Source organism: Sminthopsis crassicaudata, chromosome 4 (assembly GCF_048593235.1).
Source record: "Sminthopsis crassicaudata isolate SCR6 chromosome 4, ASM4859323v1, whole genome shotgun sequence".
NCBI classification, from domain to species: Eukaryota; Metazoa; Chordata; class Mammalia; order Dasyuromorphia; family Dasyuridae; genus Sminthopsis; species Sminthopsis crassicaudata.
In genome coordinates, this window is record NC_133620.1 from 306706279 (window position 1) to 306732473 (window position 26195).

General features: G+C 33.2%; 1 protein-coding gene across 4 annotated transcripts in view; it reads left to right on the top strand.

Moving 5' to 3' along the window:
• Positions 1-25371, top strand: part of CDRT4 (CMT1A duplicated region transcript 4) — a 28025-nt gene extending 2654 nt beyond the window's left edge. For 2 of the 4 annotated variants that reach the window (XM_074265091.1, XM_074265090.1), the window contains 2 exons: positions 21888-22134; positions 24846-25371. In XM_074265091.1, the coding sequence (XP_074121192.1) occupies positions 22086-22134; positions 24846-25309 (513 nt within the window). In that variant the 5' untranslated portion in view covers positions 21888-22085 and the 3' untranslated portion in view covers positions 25310-25371. Of the gene's footprint in view, positions 1-1991; positions 2011-18154; positions 18204-21815; positions 22135-24845 lie in introns of those variants that run through there. The other 2 variants (XM_074265093.1, XM_074265092.1) reach the window with 2 other exon arrangements.
• Positions 25372-26195: the final 824 nt, after the last annotated feature.

Here is a 26195-nt window from a genome sequence, read left to right on the forward strand (position 1 = left end):
TAGCAAGCAGCTTCTAGCTTAGCTCCTTTGGTTCTTCTAGTGGCATTTTGAAAGGATATTTGTGTGACCTGCTATTAATTATCCAGGAGGGATTATGAAAGATAATCAAAAAGGATTTGGTCTATATAACTTTACTGAAGAAAAAATAAATCAATTAGCAAAGCTATTAGTTGATTATCCACCCATTAACAACCATTGACAACTTGTATCATTTATTCAGTGCTATACTAAAATGTATTGGAAGATAAATATTTAATAGCTCTAAGTTTCCTAGCAAAATTTGAATGAAAATGAAAACTTCAAGGCTCTATTTATAATATATATTTATTATTGACATATATCACATTTTCTGTTTTCCTTATGCAATAAACTCGGTACCAGTTTTCCAGTTTATAAGTATAAAGTAAATCATAAAACCTCAAATTTCTTAACAGTGGAAGATATATTTATATGTTATGTATGTATTTTTTTTAACATTATCAAAATTTCTTCCACTGTCCATTTTCTAGAGGGTCATCCCATATACCAGTATTTTTAAAAGGAGCGAGGAAGGGAGGGGAGAGAGAGGAAGGGAGGGAGAGAGGAAAGAAGGGAGGAGAGAGGAAGGGAGGGAGAGAAGAAGGGAAGGAGAGAGGAAAGGGGAAGGAAGGGAGGAAGACAGTCAGATTCAGGGGGAGAGAGAGAAAGAGAAAAGAAAAACTGATTAATACATTGAAAAAGTCTGAAAATATTTGCAGCGTACTTCACTCATGAGCCTCCACATCTGCAAAGAGTCAGGTTTATTCTTTGTAAATCTGCAATGATCACTTTTGGTTTTTTTGCAGGTGTTATTTACATTATTAATCATGGTGTATATTTTTTCCCTTGGCTTTGCTTGTTTTACTGCATCACATAGAACTTTTTGTGCTTTTCATCATTTCACCATTTCTTACAGCACAGTAATATCCTGTTATATTCATTTACCATGTTGTTTAGCCATTCCACAACATATCTTTTTATACTTCTTTTCTATGACAAAAAGTCTTTCTATAAATATAGTTTTTATAAGGACTTTTTTTTCTTATCAATGATCTCCTTTTGTCTGTAAGCTTTGTACTGTAATTTATCTTGGGACCAAAAGGTATGGAGTTTACACTGGGATCAAAAGGTATGGACATTAATTTTATTTGCATCATTCTAAATTATTTTCCTAAATGATTATGCTGACTCACAACTTCATTAGTAATGCACTAGTGTGCCCATATTCCCCCAACTACTCCAACACTCATTCTTTTCTTTTGCCAATTTTGTCAGGTGTGAATTGAAAATTCTCTGTCTTTCTCTTTCTCTTATCAAAAAGTGATTCTCTACTCTCAAGCTATTAATGAAGTAGAAATTTAATGCAGGGTCAGAATTCAGCTCTCTCCCAATGACTAGCTAATCAGCAAAGCAACAGCTCTCTTCAAATCAGTAGTTTCTCAGCATATCTGCTGAAGCATTTCTGTCAAATTTTGCTATCTTCAAACCCAATTTTTCTGTAAGTGACATTTCTAACACTCTATTAATGACTTAATTGCATTTAATGTCATGGATCAGATCTTCCTGGTAGTCAGAAAGCCCTCTATATAATATGAGGGGTATAAAACTCAAGAAAAATCTTTGAATTCAGTCATTTATGAAACCATCATGACTTATTCAATTTCTCCAAATAATTATTAAATTGGAAATTTGTCAGGTAGAATCTCTAAAACTCTAATAGTCACATGCAAATGATCTGAGGGACTAAAAAGTGCCTTCAAAGATCTTTCTATTCATCTGAGAAAGAATTGTTTTTCTTAACAATCTGTATCTTTCATATTTCAAAAGAGTGTTTTTTCAGAAGGGGATTTCATCCTTTTTTCATTAATTAAAGTTATTATTTCCTGCCTTTTCAATCTCTACATGTAGTTCATACATATAAATAAAAGCAAAATAAAAATAAAAAAAATGAGAAGGAAATTTAGTGGAAAGGCATGGAAAGGAGAGATTGGAGTGTCACATATGAGAGAAAGCAGGAGGACCACTCTGACTTGGTTTGTTCCCAAATACCTTAATAAGAAATGTAGAATGTTTTCCTTATAAGCTTATAGTGCATTATTCTATAGATATACATATCACTGAGAAAAATGAATATATTTAGGAGACATTACAGAGGGCACACACTCAAGGGATATGTGTGGTCGGAGCATTTCTATAAAAGAATGACTTGCTTTTCAATGTTGCCAAGCCACTGATGTCATTTAGTAATTTTATCATTTGTTTCCACCAAATTTACTGCCTGATGGTCCTGTATTTTCTGATTGTTACTTGTAAGCTAAATGTGTAGTTTCTTTTTGCTTCTAGCTCTTGGGAAAGCAAAGATTCTCTGATAGCTCTCAAAAGAATAAATATTTCCATGATCTTTAGCTTAAAGATTACATACTTTTTCTTGCTATAGGCTTGCTCCTTTATTACAGAATCTTTGCTAAGCACCCTTCATTTTTTTTTCTAATTTATTTTTTTATTTTACATAGTTTTTATTTACCAGATATATGCATGGGTAATTTTACAGCATTGACAATTGCAAAACCTTTTGTTCTAAATTTTCCCCTCCTTTCCTCCCCCCTGCTGATGGCAGGTTGACCAATACATGTTAAATATGTTAAAGTAAAAATTAAATACAATCTATGTATACATGTCCAAACAGTTGTTTTTCTGTACAAAAAGAATTGGACTTTGAAATAGTGTACAATTAGCCTGTAAAGAAAATCAAAAATGCAGGCGGACAAAAATAGAGGGATTGGGAATTCTATGCAGTGGTTCATAGTCATCTCTGAGAGTTCTTTCACTGGGTGTAGCTGGTTTAGTTTATTACTGCTCTATTGGAACTGATTTGGTTCATCTCATTGTTCAAAATGGCCACATCCTTCAGAATTGATCATCATATAGTATTGTTGTTGAAATATACAACGATCTCCTGGTCTTGCTCATTTCATTCAGCAACAGTTCATGTAAGTCTCTCCAGGCCTTTCTGAAATCATCCTGTTGGTCATTTCTTACAGAACAATATTCTATAATATTCATATACCACAATTTATTCAGCCTTTCTCCAATTGTTGGGTATCCACTCAGTTTCCAGTTTCTGGCCACTACAAAGAGGGCTGCCACAAACATTCTTGCACATACAGGTCCCTTTCCCTTCTTTAAGATCTCTTTGGGATATAAGCTCAGTAATAACACTGCTGGGTCAAAGGGTATGCACAGTTTGATAACTTTTTGAGCATAGTTCCAAATAGCTCTCCAGAATGCCTGGATGTATTCACAATTCAATCAACAATGTATCAGTGTCCCTGTTTTCCCACATCCCCTCAAACATTGGCTAGAATTATTTTTCCCTGTCATTCTAGCCAATCTGACAGGTATGTAGTGGTATCTCAGAGTGGTCTTAATTTGCATTTATCTGATTAATAATGACTTGGAGCATCTTTTCATATGGCTAGAAATAGTTTCAATTTCTTCATCTGAGAATTGTTCATATCCTTTGACCATTTATCAATTGGAGAATGGCTTTATTTCTTATAAATTAGAGTCAATTCTCTATATATTTTGTAAATGAGAGCTTTATTGGAACCTTTGACTGTAAAAATGTTTTCCCAGTTTGTTTCCCTTCTAATCTTCTAATCTTATCTGCATTTCAATTTGATATAATCAAAGTTTTCTATTTTGTGATCAATAATGATTTCTGGTTCTTCTTTGGACATAAATTCATTCATCTTCCACAGGTCTGAGAGGTAAACTATCCTATGTTCCTCTAATTTATTTATAATCTCATTCTTTATGCCTAGGTCATGAACCCATTTTGACCTGATTTTGGTGTACGGTGTTAAGTATGGGTCAATGCCTGGTTTCTGCCATATTCATTTCCAATTTTCCCAGCAATTTTTGTCAAACATTGAGTTCTTATCCCAAAAGCTGGGGTCCTTAGGTTTGTCAAACACTAGATTATTAGTTATTGAGTATTTTTTCCTTTGGACCTAACCTATTCCACTGATCAACTAGTCTATTTCTTAACCAATATCAAATGGCTTTGGTAACCGCTGCTTTATAAAATAATTTAAGATCTGGTACAGCTAGGCCACCGTCATTTGATTTTTTTCACCTTGAAATTCTTAATTTTCCCATGTTGAAAAATAGATAAAATGTTTTATTACATATTCATATAATTTTAAATGTTTGGTAGTTGTTGTTTTTATACATTCTGTAGTCATTTTGAATAGAATTTTTTTTCTAGCTTTCTACTAAATTCTGTTGGTAATCTACAAAAAGACTCACAACCTAGAAGTCACTATCTTATCTCTGTATCCTCACACCCAAACTTTGGCTAAGATCTGTCAATTTTACCTTCATAACATTTCTTGAATATGCCCCTTCTTTCCTCAAATACTGCCACAACTCTACTGCAGGCCCTTATTACCTCCTAGCTGGATTATTGCCATAGCTTACTGATGGATCTGCCTGCCTACAGAGGAATTTTCAGTCAAACTGTTCAGTATTAAACTCTCTCCCATACAGGAGAATGTCACACATATTCATGAATACTTAAAGCCATTTCTGATCCTGTCAATAGTGTACTTCCAAATAATCTCTGATCACAGCTAAATCACCGTTTATTTTTTCAGATCACCACAATCCTGGGGCATAATTCCTTTGTTCTCAAAATTAGATCAAATAATTTTCCCATATTTACCCTGTGAATAATCACTTAGGTATGCTGAGAAGTATTACTATGAGAACATTACTTAATAGAGCATAAGAGACATGTGTTAAACATACATATATACTCATATTATATATGAAAATCCAATGCTCAGGTGCGTGCATGTGTTCTGCCTGATACTCATTCACATGAGTATTTAATACATTTGCTTCTGAAAGTATGTAATGGTATAAAGTAGAGGGGCCTGATAAAGAACGAAATCATAAATAAATTAGAGGAACGTAGAATAGTTTACGTCTCAGACTTGTGGAGGAGGAAGGAATTTGTGTCCAAAGGAGAACTAGAGATCATTATTGATCACAAAATAGAAAATTTTGATTACATCAAATTAAAAAGGTTTTGCACAAGCAAAACTAATGCAAACAAGATTAGAAGGGAAATAACAAATTGGGAAAACATTTTTACAGTTAAAGGTTCCAATTGATAAAGAGTCAAAGGATATGAACAGACAATTTTTAGATGATGAAATTAAAACTATTTCCACTCATATGAAAGAGTGTTCCAAATCACTATTGATCAGAGAAATGCAAATTAATACAACTCTGAAATACCACTACACATCTGTCAGATTGGCTAAGATGACAGGAAAAAATAATGATGAATGTTGGAGGGGCTGTGGGAAAACTGGGACACTAATGCATTGTTGGTGGAGTTGTGAAAGAATCCAACCATTCTGGAGAGCAATCTGGAATTATGCCCAAAAAGTTATCAAAATGTGCATATCCTTTGAACCCAGCAGTGCTACCACTGGGCTTATATCCCAAGGAAATACTAAAGAAGGGAAAGGGACCTGTATGTGCCAAAATGTTTGTGGCAACCCTTTTCATAGTGGCTAGAAACTGGAAAATGAATGGATGTCCATCAATTGGAGAATGGTTGGGTAAATTATGGTATATGAATGTTATGGAATATTATTGTTCTGTAAGAAATGACCAGCAGGAGGAATACAGAGAGGCTTGGAGAGACTTACATCAACTGATGCTGAGTGAAACGAGCAGAACCAGAAGATCATTATACACTTCAACAATGATACTGTAGGAGAATGTATTCTGATGGAAGTGGATATCTTCAACATAGAGAAGAGCTAATCCAATTCCAATTGATCAATGATGAACAGAATCAGCTACACCCAGAGGGGGAACACTGAGAAATGAGTGTAAACTGTGAGCATTTTTGTTTTGTTTTGTTTTGTTTTTCTTCCCAGATTATTTTTACCTTCCAAATACTATTCTTTCTTTGCAACAACAAAAAAAAATTCAGTTCTGCACATATATATTGTACCTAGGATATACTATAAGATATTTAATATGTATGGGAATGCCTGCCATCTAGGGGAGGGGGTGGAGGGAAGGAGGGGAAAAATTCGGAACAGAAGGGAGTACAGGGATAATGTTGTAAAAAAAAAAAATTACCTATGCATATGTACTGTCAAAAAAAAAGTTATAATTATAAAATTAATTTTAAAAAAAGTAGAACTTTAGAATGTATTAGAAAATCTGTAATTTGTTTACTATCTACTTATAACATAGTGGCAAACTTTCTAGCAAAGTTCACTATGGGACTAACAGGTTATCTTCCCATATAGGGAAGTTTGGTCTCAACAATGTTTGACCCCCAAATTCTTTGTTCTTTAGGTTAAGAATCCCATTGCAGTGGTTTCAGATGGTATTAGGAAGAAAAGCAAAGGTTGAAGAAAAGGGTTGTATGGTATCATAAACCTCAGCGTGTTATCTAAGAAAGACAAACAGAATCAGGTCCTATATGTCCTCGATTTCTATCAAGTGGGCAAACATGCATGTGGATCTGTAGTTTGAACTGAGCTCAGGGTAGGGTTAGGCAAATAGGGGTTATAAAAAAAATCACATTTTGGGAAGTGGGGGTGGGGGGGAGACAGGTTGTAGTCTAATCTGTAGTTTGGCCATTGGTCCCCTGAACCAAGCTATTTCTCAGAGATTACAAGATAACCCTCTGGATACATGGACATGAGTCAGAGTGGAAGGTCCCCAGGGATTCCTTAATTCGCTGGGGGTTGGAATAAACCAATCTGAGCTGGTTTTGTAGCTTCTGACACAGAAGAGGGAATACCAGATTCAACAAGTGAACCCTGCAAAGGATCTCTGGTATGTCCAGTTTAAGAGATGTTCAGTCTGCCTCCTGACTGGCTGATTGATTCCCAGGTTTGTCCTGTGATAGTAAGGTAGCTCAAATAATTCAAAGTAATCCATTAGCTATCATAGTTTCACAATGGTTAAAGCAGGGATGTCAACTATCCCACAACATTGCTTTATGGTATAGTATTTAAAAAGGCTTTGGATTAATGTCAGAAGAATTGGTTTGGTTTATTGTGTAGTCTTGGGGAAATCACTTCTTTTTAGATTTTTAAATGTAAAATTGAAAATGATTTTAGGTGATTTTTAAAGGTCCTTTTCTACCTCTCAATTAAGTTAGCCAGTCCTTCAAGTCAATGTTTGATTTGTTTTTTATTAGTTTGGACATTATTTTCATTTGACTTAAGTTTTTCATTGGTTTGGACAATTATTTGCTTCAATGTTGTCATTCATAGTTCTAAAGTTCTATATAGGAATCATCCATTAATTTATTTATTTTTTCATTCTATAAACATTTATTGAATTTCTAAGTGCAAGAAATTATACTTAGCCACAGATATTCACGACAAATACTGGCAGATGATAAGCCATACTTGATTCTAATGAAGTCACTTCATTATGTGGGGATTAGATTTCTTCATTTATAAAACAGTTGAATTTATTTATTTCTAATCTCTTTTAACTTTAATTGGATTCTTTGGTCCAATGCTTCTATGTGCCCAGTAACTGAAATCTGAGAGGGATAAAAAGAACAAACTATAAAATTGTGGCATCATTTCATTTTAGTTCCTATTGCTTAAAACTATGCCTCTATTCAATTTATTTTGTTTACATTTTCCTTTCTGAGAGTGCATTTCTCAGCTTTTAAAAGTATTTGATTTAGAACAAAACTATTCCAAAGAATTAAAGCAAAGCCTTTATTGTTTAAATGAGTTTCTGACTCAATAAAAAGTCCTTTTATCAGAATTTTAGAATTGGATCACAAATTAGAATAGAATGAGGCTTCCTTTTCGCTCTGTTAAAAATTGCATCAAGACAGTATTTAAAGATTCTGTTTTTAATCTCCAAAGTGGGAAAATAAAAAAATACTCAATGAACAATGTAAATCTGGTATGAAATTTGTATTAATTTCTTCATGCAAAAGAAATTTTAACAGAAACACAAAAAATTCACAGCCTCTATTGACAAAACACTTTAAAACAATCCAGTAGCATAACTTCTACTGTTTTGAAAGGAACATCAGAAAGGAACCTCATTCAAATAAAAAGCAGTTTTCTAGATTTCTGATTAAGCATTTTTCTTTTTATATTGCTGTACTTGTTTACTACACTGGCCAGTGACCCAGTTAATTTTTGAGACTATTTGAGTACTGTTTTTCCTTTGTGGGGTTAGAAAAGTAACATTGTGTTTCTGCCTGTGGAAGTATGTTCAAGGCCACATGTAGGTAATCATTTTATAAATCTTTTGTGTTATTCTTGCAAGAAAAAAAAAAAAGATGGACGTATGGATTAAATGATAAATAATATAGTTTAATCAATTTGGAGCTTTGGGGCAATTTCAAAAAGTGGTTGAAAATCAATTTGCAGTTAAATATTTATTGGATGTCTTCAGTTCCAATCAATTAGTGATGAACAGGAGCAGCTACACCTAGTGAAAGAACACTGGGAAATGAGTGTGGACTACTTACATTTTTGTTTTTCTTCCCAGATTATTTTTACCTTTCTAAATCTGATTTTTCTTGTGCAACAAGAGAACTGTATAAATATGTACACATATATTGTATTTAAGATATGCTTTAACATGTTTAACATGTATGAGACTGCCTACCATCTAGGGAAGGTGGTAGAGGGAAGGAAGGAAAAAGTTGGAACAGAAGTGTTTGCACGGGTCAGTGTTGAAAAATTACCCACGCATATGTTCTGTCAATAAAAGGCTATAATAAAAAATATTTATTGCATGTCTCCAGGGATCTGTGTCTAAAGAACAAGACTCTTTCAGATATAGACCATTTTGCTTAAAGGAAAAATGAAAATAAAATTAAAAGAGAACAGAAAAAAGGAACTTAATTTCCCAAAGAAAAGACATGAAGCCATCTTTAATTGAACTGAGGTTAGTTTCAGGGCAGCTCAGAAGAGCTGAGCACAAAACAAAGCTGATCTTAGGAGAGATATATCTCCAGTTCAGTCTAGAAAGAGATCTTTCATTGCTTGGAATCTGCCTTTTGCTATTCTTTGTATCCCCAAGGCTTTAGTAGTACTTGGTACATAGTAGGCATTAAATGAAACTGACTAGAAAAGCTTACTGGAAAAGTTTTTGCTGCCTGTTTTTATCTTTTACAAAGATAAAATGTTATTTTTGCATGTAGTTTCCATAATTTTTCTGATCAGAATTTATAGTTTGGTTAAAATGATCTAGTTTTGTTTGCATCCTTACCGATAAAACATCTTAGACATTCTCTAATAAAACAGATTTTTAGAACCCATAAGACATAGCCCATTTAATTCATTTAATGATGAACTTTAAGATAGTGAATAAAATGATGTAAAGCAAGGTGTCAAACAAGTTCTGAAAATAGATCTAACCAGATTTAAAAGTAATTGGGAAATATTTTAACAAAATATAGATAACACTATATTTTAAAACTAAATCAATATGTAAGCAGGGATTCTTATGTATGGATCTACATACTTTCTCTGTTTGACACTACTGATGTAAATGATACAATCAAAATGTGTTAAGTAGAAAAGGAACATTCCTCATCTGAGCCCAGTGATGATGACTACTCTCCATTAATGAAATTCCTTCCCTGCTGATAATCTAAATAAAATGAACAGTGCAGTTCTCATTGTTCAAAGATTTTTCAAGTTCACACTGACCCAGCTTTTATACTGCATAATTTACAAACCATCATTAAGAAAAGCCCTGCTTTTCTTTGATTTTTATTTAGTGAGCCAATGCTTAGAAACATTTAAAAATGTACAAGTTATAAGGACCAGTGAGTAATAAATAATGCTAAGCAACTTATTATAGTAGATTAATTAGAAAAAAGCATGTTGGTCTTTAGTGTTACTTGTGGCATTAAAGTATATGGATGTCTTTGATCTGAAAACTGAAAGAAAGCAAAATCTATCTTAGGAAAAGTTTTTTCTAGGATCTTAACTGTGTTTTGTTCAGTTGTTTCAGTCATATCCAACTTTTTTATTTCATTTGGGGTTTTCTTGGCAAAGATACTGGAGTAGTTTGCAATTTCCCCCTCTAACTCATTTTATGAGGGCACTGAGGCAAACAGAGTTAAATGACTGGTCCAAAATCATACAACTGGTATTTGAGGCCAAATTTGAACTCAGGAAGATGAAGGATCCCTGCATGAAACTCTGGTTTTGAAATGTACAAAAGTTAATAGTGACCCTGACTTCATTCCAGTATAAGAGAACCAAATTCTCTCCAACTAGATACTCAGATTCCAGCAAAGAACAACCCAAGAAACAGCCAAATACTTTCTATTTTACAACAAGAATAAGTCAATGTTTTTGATCAAATAAAAAAAAAAAGATGTTAGTGAAAAAAAGAAATGGCAAATCACTTCAATATCTTTGCCAAGAAACTCAGACATGACTAAAATAATTCAACAGCTCAATGAAAGTACCAAGCATGAGATTTTGCATGTTTTCTACAATCTTCTAGATATAATACTCAACAAGTGAATGAATATTTAAAAGTTTGTAATTTAAACATTAACCATTGAGAATACAGACAAGAGATAAGTGAGGAGCTTGTTGGAGATTGTTCACATGACAAATCTGAAGTTATGATAATCAAGGTTTAAAGAATGCAGATGCTTCTTCAGCCAAAGTACTTATGGCACAACAAAGTGCCAGAACAAATCACCAGTGTAAGCTTCATTTGCTAAATAAACAAACAAACAAAAAAAAACCCATCTGTTTGTAACAAGTGTGACAAAAGCCTGCAAAATCCAATTCCTGAATAATTGATTATAAGGAAAAATTTAATAATTTATTTCTCCCATCTCTACAAATGCTATCTAAATAAAATAATTACAAGTAGATAAAATTTTGCTTTGAAATAAAAATTTTCATCCCACAATATTTTCTTTGCACTGTCAATTGGCACAGCTTGTGTTTGAAATATTCTTAAATTCTAGTCCTAGTTCAATTCATGAGAAAATTCAGAAACCAGAAGAAACATAATCAAAAGATACTAGATAATTATTGGAAGAGGAAGAAAGAGAAAAAAATATGGTGTGAGGAGATAATAGTAATCACTTGGCAAATAACAAAGAAATTCAAAATTATATAGTTCAATAGCATAATGAATAGTAGCAATAGTTATAAAATTTAGATTAATGCAGCCGTAAAAGAATTATGTTAATGCAAATTCTTTATCATCATTATTCAATTGAATTCAGTTCAGATGAATTATAAGAATATCAATAAAAATATTTATTTTAAAAGGTATGTTGGGAAGAGGAACAAAGAAGAGAGTCCTGTTGCTTGGGTAGGGAGAAATGAGATAGGTGCCACAGATGAATAAAAATGAGTTCAAAACAAAACAGAGTTGCTAATTACAGGTCAGTTGACATGAGTTCTTAGTAAATTGTTTAAGTTTGTATTAAAAGAATGATTATACTATTAGAAAGAGAAACAAGCTATCACAACTTCAACAAAAATAGGTCATTTCAGCCTAGCCTCATTTCCTTATTTTATCTGGATTATTAGACAGATAGAGTAAAGGAATGCCATAAACAGAGTTCACCTAGATTTTAAGAAGGTGTTTCTTTTACTATCCAGGTGGACAATATGAGTAACAGCCAAATAGGCAAAATCTGTCCTCAGTCCAACTTGCCTTAATATCTTAAATGAAGTTGTTTGGCAACTGTGTGTTTAGCAAATGTGAAGATGTTAGAAAGCAGAAAAGGATAAATAATCAGATAACATACAGATCCAAAATGATTTCATTAGGACAGAATGATAGACCAAAATCTAATAAGATGAAATTTTTCTCATTCAGAAAATGGGGGAAGATAACAAAAGGATCTGGAATTTTCAGTGACTATAAACTCCATAGTCATAAAGTATTATTGAGCATTTGCTAGGCATGGGGAATATAGAAATGAAAAGGCAGTTTCTATCCATAAGGAGAGCTACGTTGTAATGAAGACAATGCATAAAAAGCTGAAAATTGGGATGAAGGTGGAGGGAGGGGAGAGCATATGGGATATGATAAAGTCTGAAGATTTCAGGGAGTATAGGACTGATAAACTCAAGGCACTTAAGATGGTATGTACTCTACACATGGTCTGATTTTGGGCATTTCCTCCAAATTGAAGTTCCAGTAGGAATTTCTTGATAAAAGGAAAGGGATCACAGGGGAAGTGGATGAAGGATAAGAATACCAAAAAAATCAAAGTATCTTCTAGAGTGACAAGGCTGCTGAGGTATGGTATAGAAGTCTTGAAAGTTAGGCAGGAGTGCTCCCCGGAGAATCTGAGTACACACTGAGTAATACTGAAGAAGGTGGGGCCTTACATCATTGATAGCTTCTTTGGCCTGTAAGAAAGGGCAATGGGTAAGGAGACAATTTGAAGAAGGCAACATTGCTTTCTATTCCCTGATTTCTTGAACCCCTTTCCCAAGTCCCTCCCTTCTATAAGAATTTAGTATTTTCACATTGACTTGCAGTCATTAAAACTGCCTACTTCACCATTTTTACCCCAAAACATCTTATTATTTCAGTGTCCCTTTGGCTGCTTCTCTCTCTTATACATTCTTTCATTCTCTAGCTGATTCAGAGTGAAGCTCCAAAGACAAAAATGAGATGGTCCATAAACTAAAGGAACTATGTTAGAGGAGATGACATGGGCACACATTTGAAAAAAGTCAAATGGGAAGAACATTTTTTTGAGAAATTTTTCATCATTTAAATTTATATTCTTCCTTTTCCTTTCTTCACTTAATTTATTTTTTAAAAATATTTTTAAATTGATATCTTTTCCTTTTCCTGAATTTTTTCCTGTATCTTCCTGTTTCACTTCCTAGAGAGCTATACCTTCTGACAAATTTTAGAAAATAACAAGAAGAAAAAAGTTAAGCAAACATGATTGACACATTGGAAAAATCGAACATTTTATGCAATGTTCAACAATCATGATCCTTCACTTCTGGAAAATGATAGGTGTACTCTCATATTTTTTTAGGTGGGGCCAAGTTTGTTAACAATTCCATAGCATTCATTTTTTAAAGGCGAAAATACTTGAATTACTTTATTTTCCCTGAAGCACATGAACAGGTACTGTTTCTATCCAGAAATACAGGAAAATGTGAATGAATATCAAACTATAAAGAAATAAAATAAAATTTAAACTCAGTATCCAATTTAATTAAATTATGGACATCAAATAAACTCAAAATTTATAACTAAGAACAATTCACAAGAAATTTTTGTTAAAATAATATGTTCTGTCTGGAGAATGATTTGAAACTATGCTCAAAAAGTTATCAAACTGTGCATACCTTTTGATCCAGCTTTGTTACTACTGGGCTTATATCCCAAAGAGATTTTAAAGAAGGGAAAGGGACCTGTATGTGCAAGAATGTTTGTGACAGTCCCTTTTGTAGTGGCCAGAAACTGGAAACTGAGTGGATGCCTATCAGTTAGAGAATGGCTGAATAAATTGTGGTATATGAATATTATGGAATATTATTATTCTATAAGAAATGACCATCAGGATGATTTCAAAAAGGCCTGGAGAGACTTACATGAGCTGATGCTGAGTGAAATGAGCAGGACCAGGAGATCATTATATATTTCAACAATACTATATGATGATCAATTTGAAGGATGTGGCCATTTTGAGCAATGAGATGAACCAAATCAGTTCCAATAAAACAGTAATGAATTGAACCAGCTACACCCAGCAAAAGAACTGTGGGAGATGACTATGAACCACTACATAGAATTCCCAATCCCCCTCTATTTTTGTCCATCTACATTTTTTATTTCCTTCACAGGCTAATGGTACACTATTTCAAAGTCCGATTCTTTTTGTAAAGCAAAATAACTGTATGGACACGTATACATATATTGTATTTAACTTATACTTTTAACATATTTAACATGTATTGGTCAACCTGCCATCTGGGGGAAGGGGGGAGGGGAAAAGTTGGAACAAAAGGTTTTGCAATTGTCAATGCTGAAAAATTACCCATGCATATATCTTGTAAATAAAAAGCTATAATAAATAAATAACATAATATGTTCTGTCAGTTTACCTGGAAACTAGCAGAAACAATACTACAAATGGTGGCTTGTTATAATTACTTTGTTTTTTAAAATAGCTTTTTATTTTTCAAAATAAATGCAAAGATAGTTTTCAGCATTCACCCTTGTAAAATCTTGTGTTCCAATTTTTTCTCCTCCCCCTTCCTCTTCCTTAGACAGCAAATAATCCAATATAGGTTAAATATGTGCAGTTCTTTTAAAAATATTTCTGTATTTCGTGTAGCATTCATTAATTGTTGTACAGCCCTTATTCTTTTATTTACATTGTTATAGTCTGTCTCCTTCATAAATTACATTTATATATGTGCAAATAAATATATCACATGTTTACATAAATAAAAGACAAAGGGAGGAAGACAGAGAGAAACAAAGACAGATAGAGAGAATTTTCCTGGCTCTGCTTTACTTTTCTGGAGGGAGATAGAAACAAAGGCAGATACAGAGAGAAGTTTCCTGGCCTTGCTTTACTTTTCCTCACTTCATATATAAGTCTTTTCATGTTTTCCTATATTTTATCATGCTCATTATTTCAGATAGAACAATATTCATTCATGTAACACAATTTATTCCTTCCTATATAAGTATCTACTTTTATTCAATTTTGGGGGACATAAAAACAGTACTGCTATAAACATTATTATTTTTATTTAATGATCTCCTTGAAGTATATGCCCAATAGTGGAATCTCTTGAGAGTATGAAAAATTTAACCCCCTTTTATTTTCATAATTTTAAATTGTTTTTCAGAATAGTTGAGCTGGCTTATAAGGTCCCACTTAAGAACATATTAGAGTATTGCAAACTCTTCCAGTGTTGATGATTTCTATTTTTTATCATCTTTGACAATTTTCTGTGATAATATGAGGTAAAATCTCAGGGAACTTTATTCTTAATAGCTTTCCTCAGTTATTTCAAGATTTTCTAAGGAGAAATTAATGGCTTTGGTTTATTGTCTTGGGGCATCCTTATAATATCAAAAAGTTGTTATAACCTTGTTTTCTTTGCTCACTGATATATCACTATTTAGGAAGACATTTTTCATTTCATTTTTTAAAACCCTCAGCCTGTGTTTGTAGCAACTCTTTTTGTGGTGGCAAAGAATTAGAAAATAAGTAGATGCCTATCAATTGGGGAATGACTGAACAAGTTGAGGTATATGAAGGTAACAGAATATTATTGTTCTACAAAAAATGATAAACAAACTGATTGTAGAAAGGACTAGAAACATGAACTGATGTTGAACAAAACAAACAGAACCAGAAATACATTATAAACAGTAACAGTAAGAATGTGTGATGATCAACTTTGAAAGACTTGGTTCTTCTCAGTAGTTAATCCAAAGCAATCCCGACAGACTTTGGATACAAAATGCCATTTGTATCCAGAAAAAGAATTAAGGAGAACAATGTAAATCTATCACATGCAATGTTTATTTCTTTTTTTTTTTTAACCTCTCTCATGCTTTTTCCCTTTTGTTCTGATTTTTCTCTCCCAACATGATTCATAAAGCAATGTATATTAAAAATAAATTTACTAGAGAAAAAAAAAGATTTTGTAGATTTAGACTATCTTCAAATCAAGAAGCAAAGATTTTATTAGTCCAATGACTTAAGTTTCAAAAGGTATTTGTCTATTAATAAGGGGAAAAAGCCCAAGGAAAGTTCTCTTAACTGAAGTTATCATTAACTAGGGTAAAGATGTCAATAGAAAGATTTAATTCCTAATGAGCTGGCTATTACAAAGAGAAAGATACCATAAGGCAGGCAGTTTCTAATGAAACTACCATGCCTAAAGGCAGGCCAAATTCCTAAAGTTAGCAGGGGATCCTAATCAGAGTTAGGGGGGATTGGAGTACTTACTGGTTCTTTTATAGGAGAGAACATCATAAGTCTTCTGATTGGATATAGTAACTGTAGAGTTTGCCAAGGAATTCAAACAGGGCTAGCTGAAATAAAGATCTACTTAGGATAATAAAAGGCCTTATTAAAATAAAAATTCAATACTCTGTGCTCTTCCCTAGCTTGGACAATAAAATTCAGGCTCTCTCCAATAATGCCCCTCCCTATCCTATTACCAAAGATTTGAGGTCTTTATTCATCCTCTATCATTAGTGCTTATCAATTTCTTTTTCCTCAGTAGTGATCACTCAGGAGTGATCACTCCTACCAGCAATAAGTGGTGGTTGTGGTACATTGTATTTACAGGGTCCCTTCCAATCTCTTGGGCTATATAAACAAGCAAGTTGTGTAGTTGTCTTCAAATAATTACTTGAAATTTGATTCCCAAATACTTTTCTCTACATATAAATAATATTCAAGTTAGCAGTAATTACAAGAGCATTTCATTTGCATACCAACATGTAACAAAGAAACCTTTAGTTGGGCAATTCTAACATAATATTTCATGTGTAAATTTACCAATTTACATCTGCTAGGGTGGGTGTAAAAAGGCAACTATTTGTGATAGACTAAAAAACTTAGAAGAAAAAAGACCAGTAATGGTGAAAAATGTTGTTTAAGAAAAATAGAAAAAACAAAAACAAAAACTATAGTGTTCAAACTTCCCAAGCAAAGGAAAAAATGTAGAACAAAAAGAAAAGAAAAGAAAAAAATTAGCTCCCACTTTGTAGAAGTAGTCAGAACCACTCACCCTCCTGCTGATTTTTCCAGAAGGAATTGCTGGTACCAATATTTCTCCTCACTCTGGGACTTAGTATCAAAGAATTTATAATTCTTTCAATTTTCATATCCCTTTAATGGGCATTGATTAGAGCATCTTTAAAAATGCTATTACTATCGTATCTCAAACAATAAATTTCAATAAACTATATTTTCTTTCTTTCCCTCTCACCCCTTTGTACATGCATATCCCTGTGTGCAGTCAGGGAAAGAGGGAAGAGGGAAGAAAAATTGTTTTTCTTTCTTCTATGCACTATCTTCCTAATCTTGGGGGAGGCCTTAATTTAGTTGAATTTGCTTCCAAATTATTTTACACACACATAGAAATCATTTATCTCATCATTGACATTGTATGTTGGTCACATCTAAAAAACCCTATAAAGTTATCAAATATGAATCAATTATATCTAATAAAGAATCAACATTCATATAGCATTTGTTTTATTTTAAGCACTTTTGCAATCATGTGATCTTCACAACCACCATTACTATTTCTTTACAAATTGAAAAGTGGGCAGAAATAAACTAATTTGCCATAAATTACACAGATACATGTACCCAACTGAAATGGAAAATGGTGAGCTTACCAAATGCAGAAGCTGATTGGTTTTCTCATCTCACACTGCCTTGCCTGGGTGGTGCCAGGTGCACTCGGATTATTCTCAGGCAGTTGCTAGACAGAACTTGCTGGGGTTCTCCCTTTGATGATAGTTTCAGATGCAGGATTTATGGAATGTTGACCATGGAGTTTGACCCCAACTCCATCCCCATTCCCCCAATCTGGGTTGGGGAGGTGTTTGGGCAAGGTGGATGTTGTTGCTTCCCCTATTTCTACAAGGGAGGCAGAATTTGAGTTTCCCTATAGTACATTCTCTTTCTTTAATCTGATCTGAGATGAGAGAAGTTAGCAGATAGAGTAACTTGGGCTATATTGATTGTTAACAATCCCCGAAACTGAGATATAATACTCAGGACTCCAGGGAGTGGAGGAGAGACTGGTCCCTTTATATCTTCTGGGATGCTTTCCCAAAGGAGCAGAGGGGGAACTCTGGACAAAATAGGAGTCAAGGAAAGGTTGGGGAAAAGTTGCTATTTACCTAGTTGTTTTTTTTTTCTTTTTTTTTTAACCTTTCAGAATGGGATACATTCCTGGAAATATCCCCAATATTTCATGAATTTTTCTTGCAATCTTAAAATGACTAATTGCCAAACTTCTTAATTGCTCCCAAACTTTAAGAATCTGCTAAAATGTTATTTTTATTTTAATTAGCTAACTTTATTTCTATTTCAGTTTGGACAGAGCTGAGGTCCACAAGAAAAAGTTAATTTTTTCCCCCCTCTTAAGGTGAGAATCAAGGATGTTAAGAAATCTCAGAATTCAAATACAGCATAGAAGTTTTTTGTTGTTATTGTTGTTTCTGGCTACATTTTAAATCTTTTCCAGATAACAAAATCTAGTTCACAGAACAAACATGATACAGACATTATGTACAGAGATGCAGACACAGATAAAAATGACATAAAAGAGGACTTGTCCCATTTTTGTCAAAAGCCATCTAATTTCTTTGCCAAAAGCCATTATATTTCATCTGTTCTGGTGTCCTAGAGAAGGTAAAAATGTAGCAAAGGTTATTTAGGAACTTTATCCATAAATCATAAGATTTTTCAAGTCTGGGTGTCCCCTAAGTCAAGGAGCTCACGATGAACCTCCTTCCAGTTGCTTGAGGGAGAAAAAAAAATGATGGGGAGCTTACCTTAACAATGAGGGAATCAAGTCAGGGGATACTAGACTCTCCCTATCCCAGGCCATCAAATATTGAGGTTCACAAGGGACTCCAAAAGGGTAGGGGTTGCAGACCAGTGTCACAAGATGTCTCAAAAGAATTTACAGGCTTGAACTCATTTTCAAGTCAAGGGGCAAAGTTTATTGTAATTGTAATGCCAATTGAAACAAGCTAAATTCCAAAAGAATTTAGCAAAGAACCAAGATCAAGAAGATAGATTTATAGGACAGCTCGACCAGAGATTCATGCTACTTATTTGCTAATTTTCTTTCAGGTAGGTCTGAGGGGCGGTGGTGTATTCACTATTGTGTAAGGAACTTGGTTGTCATTGACCAACATTATCTGTCTGTCAATCAGTAATGTTTGTAAGATTATTTTAAGGCCAGCAGACTTTGGAATCATTGATAGATTGTTAGAACAATAGCACTTTAAGTTCAGAGGATCCTTGGGATCACTAATATGTCTTCCCTAAAGGCTAAGAGAAGAAACATTATTATATTCCTAGGCCAGAAAACTTTTACAATCATTGACAGATAGATTGTTAGAACAATAGCACTCTAAGGTTAGGGGACCTTAAAATTATTGCTGTATTTCCCCTAGAAGAAGCTATACCTTATTAATCTTTTTTAATTTTTAATTTTTTATTATAGCTTTTTATTTACAAGATATATGCATGGATAATTTTTCAGCAAAACCTTCTGTTCCAACTTTTCTCTTCTCCCCACCCTCTCTCCCAGATGGTAGGTAGACCAGACCAATACCATATTAAATATGTTAAAGTATATGTCAAATAATATATGTATACAGATCATACAGTTATTTTGCTGCACAAGAAGAATCAGACTTTGAAATAATGTAAAATTAACATGAGAAGGAAATCAAAAATGCAAGCGGACAAAAATAGAGAGATTAGAAATACTATGTAGTATACTCATTTCCCAGAGTTCTTTCGCTTGGGTATAGCTGATTCTAGTCATTATTGAACAAATGGAACTGATTCGGTTCATCTCATTGTTGAAGAGGGCCACATCCCTCAGAATTGATCATCATATAGTATTGTTGTTGAAATATATAATGATCTCCTGGTCCTGCTCATTTCACTCAGCATCAGTTCATGTAAGTTTCTCCAGGCCTTTCTGAAATCATCCTGGTGGTCATTTCTTACAGAATAATATTCCATAACATTCATATACTACAATTCAGCCATTCTCCAACTGATGGGCATCCATTCAATTTCCAGTTTCTAGCCACTACAAAGAGAGCTGCCACATTTTTTGCACATACAGGTGGTCCCTTTCTCTAATATCTCTTTGGGATATAAGCCTAGTAGTAACACTGTTGGATCAAAGGGTTTGATAACTTTTTGGGCATAGTTCCAAATCACTCTCCAGAATGTCTGGATGTATTCACAATTCCAACAACAATGTATCAGTGTCCCAGTTTTCCCACATCCCCTCCAACATTCATCCTAGCCAATCTGACGAGTGTGCAGTAGTATCTCGGAGTTGTCTTAATTTGCATTTCTCTGATTAATAATGACTTGGAACATCTTTTCATATGGCTAGAAAGTTTCAATTTCTTCATCTGAAAATTGTCTGTTCATATCCTTTGACCATTTATCAATTGGAGAATGGCTTGATTTCTCATAAATTAGTCAATTTATCTATAAATTTTGGAAATGAGGCCTTTATCAGAACATTTGACTGTAAAAATGTTTTCCCAGTTTATTGTTTCCATTCTAATCTTGTCTACATTAGTTTTGTTTGTACAAAAGCTTTTCAATTTGATATAATCAAAATTTTCTATTTTGTGATCAGTAATGATCTCTAGTTCTTCTTTGGTCCATGTGAGGTTACTATTAAAACAGACATTTAGGTAGCCAAAATTTCCTGGAAGAATGACCCTGAGTTCCCATATTAATAAAAGAAAATTTTAAGATTCCCAATAACATCTGTAGTAGCTTTTTGTTTGTTGCCTAATAACATGCACACACATAGTTTATCATTTCTATCATCTCTATCTCTATATGAACAATTGTGAATGGTCATTGTTAATTAGATTTCCTAAGTGTTTTTTTTTATCTCTACAATCTTGTGGTTATTGTAGAAATTGTTTTCCTGGCTCTGCTTTTACAATTCATATAAATCTGCCCAATTTTCTCTGAATCCATTCCCTTCATTATTTCTTAGAGTACAATAGTATTCCATTACATTCAAATACATAAATTTTCTCAGCCATAATTCAATTAATGGGTACTTCTTCCAATTCCAGTTCTTTTTATCATAAAAAGATGTTATACATTTTCTTATATTTTTTCATTTTCTCTTTGAAGTAGAGATGACAGTACCAGTATCGTTGGGTCGGAACTTTTAGAGCATAATCCCAAATTGCTTTCCAGAATGTTTGGACCAGTTTGGAGCAAGTCGCTTAACATTTCAGTACTTCAGGTAGATCTCAAAGCCAGTAAGTTTGCAGATGAACTGCTACTCTGTATCTGCATAGGGAATTTCTGCTGTGGGTTACTGAACACAAATGAAAAAGGTTAGATTTCTATATCATCCACCCATCCTACCTTATTATGTAAGGTTCTTAGTTAAATCTAATTTCTGCCAACTTGCTTTCCAGTTTTTCCAGAAGTTCTCATTAAAGAGGAGCCGCCAGTCTGCTAAGTTTGATTGCATCTAAGTTTTACTTAATTTTTTTTTCCATTAACTATTTGGTTCTTTAATGCATCACACATTTTTAAAATGATTAATGATTATTCCTTGTAAAAATGGAAGATCTGAAAATACTATTTTCATTTCTATTTTTTACCTTTTTCTTTGGGATTATTGATTTTTTAATATATTTACCAATATACTTTTCACCATCTTTCCTCATTACTAACATTTACTAATGTTTATCTTCACTAGATTTAGGCCATTTTATCAAATTCTTTGTTTTTTATTCTTCATCCTATGCAACAGATTTTGGCACAAAGGAAATTTTTTGCTTACATTGAACTGGATATACTGATATGAAAGTGTTTTCTAAAATGATATTACCTATTTTTGTGATTGCTTGATTATTTAAGAAGAATCTTTAGTTCATTTTAGCCATAATTTCCTTTTTGTATTTATTTTTCATTATCCTTCTATACTAATATGATTTGGTTCTTCTAGGAAGGTGCTCAGTGAATATTAGTTGATGAGAATTGTTGTCCTATACGAATGGAAATTTCATCATCTCCCCCCCTTTTTTCCCAGATCATCATTGTACATTAGAGCAAATTCAGAGCTACCCATGTTGACTTGTTGCTCTGACTTCCTGAAGTGATTTTACACTGCCCCCTGACTGGCAGGGAACCCAGAAGTAGAAGTCTCTGCCACTTGTACAGAGCTCTTCATAAACTATACATAGAAAAGTGAACCCACTGACTATTTGGTCCACCCATCTCTACTTCGATGCGCACAGATCCAGAGAATCCACGCAGAAAAACTTTGGCTCCTATGGGTGAGTTTCTGTCAAATCAGGCAATCAGATATGGAGTAGGCATATAAATGACACCTTTAAAGTGACTGGAAAATGGCCATTGATCTCAAGTTGAACATTACTAACAGAATGCACTGTATGTATGTTTTACTATAGTAAATGTTTTACTATTCAATATCTCTGATTACATTATCTTTTAAATAAAGATTCTTCTCTAATGTCACATCATGGTATAAATTGATCTGGGGTTCTCCAAATGTTAACAGTATCAACTAATTTTAGGGAGATTTTTAGTAGGAATTTAGTGATAAAATCTTGTCTAAATAACTTCCTAGTTAAGTTTCAATAAGCTCACCATAATAACATAGAATTTCAGAGCCATAAGGGATCTTGATGTTTAATTTCTATTCAAGTTCATATGTTTATTATGTGGCAGAGTTAGGATACAAATTCAGGTTATCTAATTTATGAATCAATAAAAGGTTAGCTACTAGCATTTTATTTTCTTCCTTCTTTCCTCCTTTCCTTCTTCTGCCAAATCAACACATAAAACTATCCATTAATGTGATTGAGATAGGAAATACTTCAACCAATGAAATATCACAGATTTTTTGAAATATCTAAGTAATACTGACTTTTCCTCATTTGTAAAGAGTTTGACTAAATTGCCTTTAAAGACTCTTCTAGTTCTAGATCTGAAGTATTATATATATATGTGCATATATATATATATTCATTTATATTAAAGATTATATTTTTTCCATGTATGTAGTGATCCTCTGCAGACATGAAAAGTTTACAATACAGATATTTAGCTACCCAACACCTACAGTCTAAAAGAAGTCTATTCTATTCTGTAGTTCTTTCCGATCCTAGGATTTGAGATTATAAATACCACAGTATGTCTTGCTTATACATAATCTCATCTTTTGATTCTCATATAAGTTTGATCTATCAGAAAATAATATGATGTTGGGGAAAGATAAAGGAAAAAGTGCTGGACTTTGGAGTAAGGAATTAAATATATCTGAGTTCAGTTTCCTCCTTTTGAGACTTCCTGGTATAATCATTAATAAGATACAACCTTTATGAAGTTAATATGTTATTACATATGTAAAATAGGAAAATAATATGTGTTTATTAGCCTCACAGGGCTTTTGTGGAAATCCAAAGCATAAGTACAAATAGGTTACATATAGGTATCAGTTACCATTGTTTCCCTGTGAAATAAGCACAGCAAATATTATCTTCTTTTTATAATATTAGTTAATGCTAATACTTACTTCGCTTATAAAATGGGAATAATGATGATTGAACTATCTAACTATCAGAACTATTGCTATACTTATTAGGTGCCAGAACTAAGACTAGCTCACCAATTTCTGACTCCTGACTTTTCATTCCAAAGCTCTTAGCTTTATTCAGGAACAGAACTATAAGAAAATTATTCAATTCAATTCATTGATAATTGACTTTGCTCATAGTTGAATGAAAAGTTCAGATAGTATCTTTCAAGTAAAGAAAAGTAAATGATTTCTATCCTTATTCCCTTCTGCAAACTTTTAGGTACATGCATCTTAGTATACAAGATAATTCAATAATTTTCTAACTTCTTGTTTTCTTGGAGAAGCATATTTCCTCTTTTTAATAGAATATCAAGTAGGAAAGACTAACCTGAATGGCAGAATCTGTCTCTGACATTTGCTTTAACTCTAGTTAAACATTCTATTTGTTAATCTTGGAAACACTGGTATTTCTAAGGGAAAGAGTTTTTAAAAATTGAGAACTTTTCTAATCTAACCAACCATTTACAAAATAGGAAGGGATTTAGTGTTATCTTACCTGGTAATTCTTCTTTCTTACTCTAGGGAAATTGTCAATGAAATTAGTTTATAATCTTTTGAAGAAATATAAATGATGCTATAAGATTCTTCTATAGACATGGAAAGTATAATGTGTTTAGGTATAACGAACTCTAAAGTTAATTCCTATTTATTTCAGTAAAACTGGGTTTTTAACACATTATAAATAAGATCTTACATTAATTTAAACTCTTTCATAAGTAATATTCCCAATTATCTCTATTAGTAGTTTTACTATGAGCAAAGTAAATATTTATAGCACTGAACATTTTTTATGCCTTAATTTTTTTTATTAAAGTTTTTTTTTCAAAACATATGTATGGACAGTTTGAACATTTTTCTTACAGGTTCTAATGGAAGCAATGTAATGTTGTAGTTGGTCTATTGGTCTATGAGTCAGGAGAATTATGTTTACTATGGCTCTGCAATTAATTGTGTGATTTTGGACAAGTCACTTTCCTTCTCAGAGCTTCATTTTGTTCATTTGTAAATATGAATTGATAATCTCTTAATATCTAAGGAAAGGTATGAAAATGAGGAAAACTAGGCCCATACAGGTTTGAAACCTAAAATAATGTCAGGGCATCAATTTTTAAAATGTCTCCTAACTCCAGATCTAGCATTTTTTCCCCACAGCATGTTATTAATTCTGACCTCTCCAGAATTTTCTCTTTTGTTGTTTTAGCAATAATAGCAATAACTACTAATATTTATTCTATATACTCTCCTATTTAATAAATGTTAGTAGTTTTGTCATTACTTAGTATGAAAAATGAAGATTTAAAATTGGGAATAAAATATACCTCAAAAATAGCAAGAACTTTGAGAGTTTATTAATCTAAAGTTATCTTGGTTACTGTCTGCTTTCAGATAACCATATCAGATCTTCGGCTAACATTGGTCTTCCACTCAACTTGATTAACCAGCATGCATCATGGCCAGCTTATGTCACCTATACATCCCCAAGTGTCAACAGACTTATTGAGCAAGAAAGACTGAAACAGTCAGAATACTACAACTTTAGTCAGGAAGACAGAGGAGAATCAAACCACAACATTCAACCAGGATTCATCTACCTTTCAAGAAAGCCTGCCAACTTTTCTGCTGATGCTTCTTATAAAGAGCATCCCACAACATCAGTTCTGGAGAGCCACTCCCCATTGGCAGCCCCGCTGCCTGATTTACATGTGAATGGTGCAATTCCCCAGACAGCTTCAAGAGGAGATCCCACTGATGCTTGCAACAAACTCATTTATTCCCAAAAACCTATGATGCGCATTTTCGTGTATGGTGCCCTGCCAGACGACACGGAGAGAAAAACAAATGTTCATTAGACATCATGTTTTCTGTAGGCCACCCCTACCAGCTTAATACTGCTTTTAAGTTCTCTCTGCAATTTCTGTCATTTTCTGTAATTCTTTTTGCGCTGGAGTGCTTATGTGAAGGTTAGACTGGCAATTCCGATGCCAATACTCTGTTAGAACAATTGTGAAAGAGATAACTTAGATAAGAATTTACACACCAAGGTTATGTGGGCATGGTGTTATCTCCTTCCTCCACTCCCCCAATCTAAGCAGATATGAATTTTGTGTTCAACTGAAGATGCCAGCCCACTCCAATTATTGGAAACTTGTAGGGTAGAGAAAAATCACTCTATAGACCATTTTCATGTAGCCCAACCTAAGGAAGTATTTAACTAAATATGTATTCCCCTGACTGCTAGATTACTCATGGTTCATGACCAGGTCTTTAATTTGTGATTTGGAAGCTACAGGAAGCCTTGGAAGTAGTGGGAGAGTTTAGCTTCTAGTAAGAAAAGATTTTTCCCCCTGTGTATTTTCTTAAAGTATACTCTGATGCTCTCTAATGAGATGGAATAAATAGTCAATGACTATTGTAATCTACTGTTTGATAAACCCAAAGACTCCAGCTTCTGGGATAAGAAATCACTATTTGAAAAAAATGCTGGGAAACATAGAAAATAGTATGACAGAAACTAGGCATAGACCAACACCTCACACTCTATATCAAGATAAGATGGAAATGGGTTCATGATTTAGACATAAAAGGTGATGCTACATATAAGCACATTAGGAGAGCAAAGGGATAGTTTATCCGTCAGATATTTGGAGAAGGGAGGATTTTATGACAAGAAACAATATTGTGAAATGCAAAATGGATTATTTTGATTACATTAAATTAAAAAGGTTTTGCACAAAC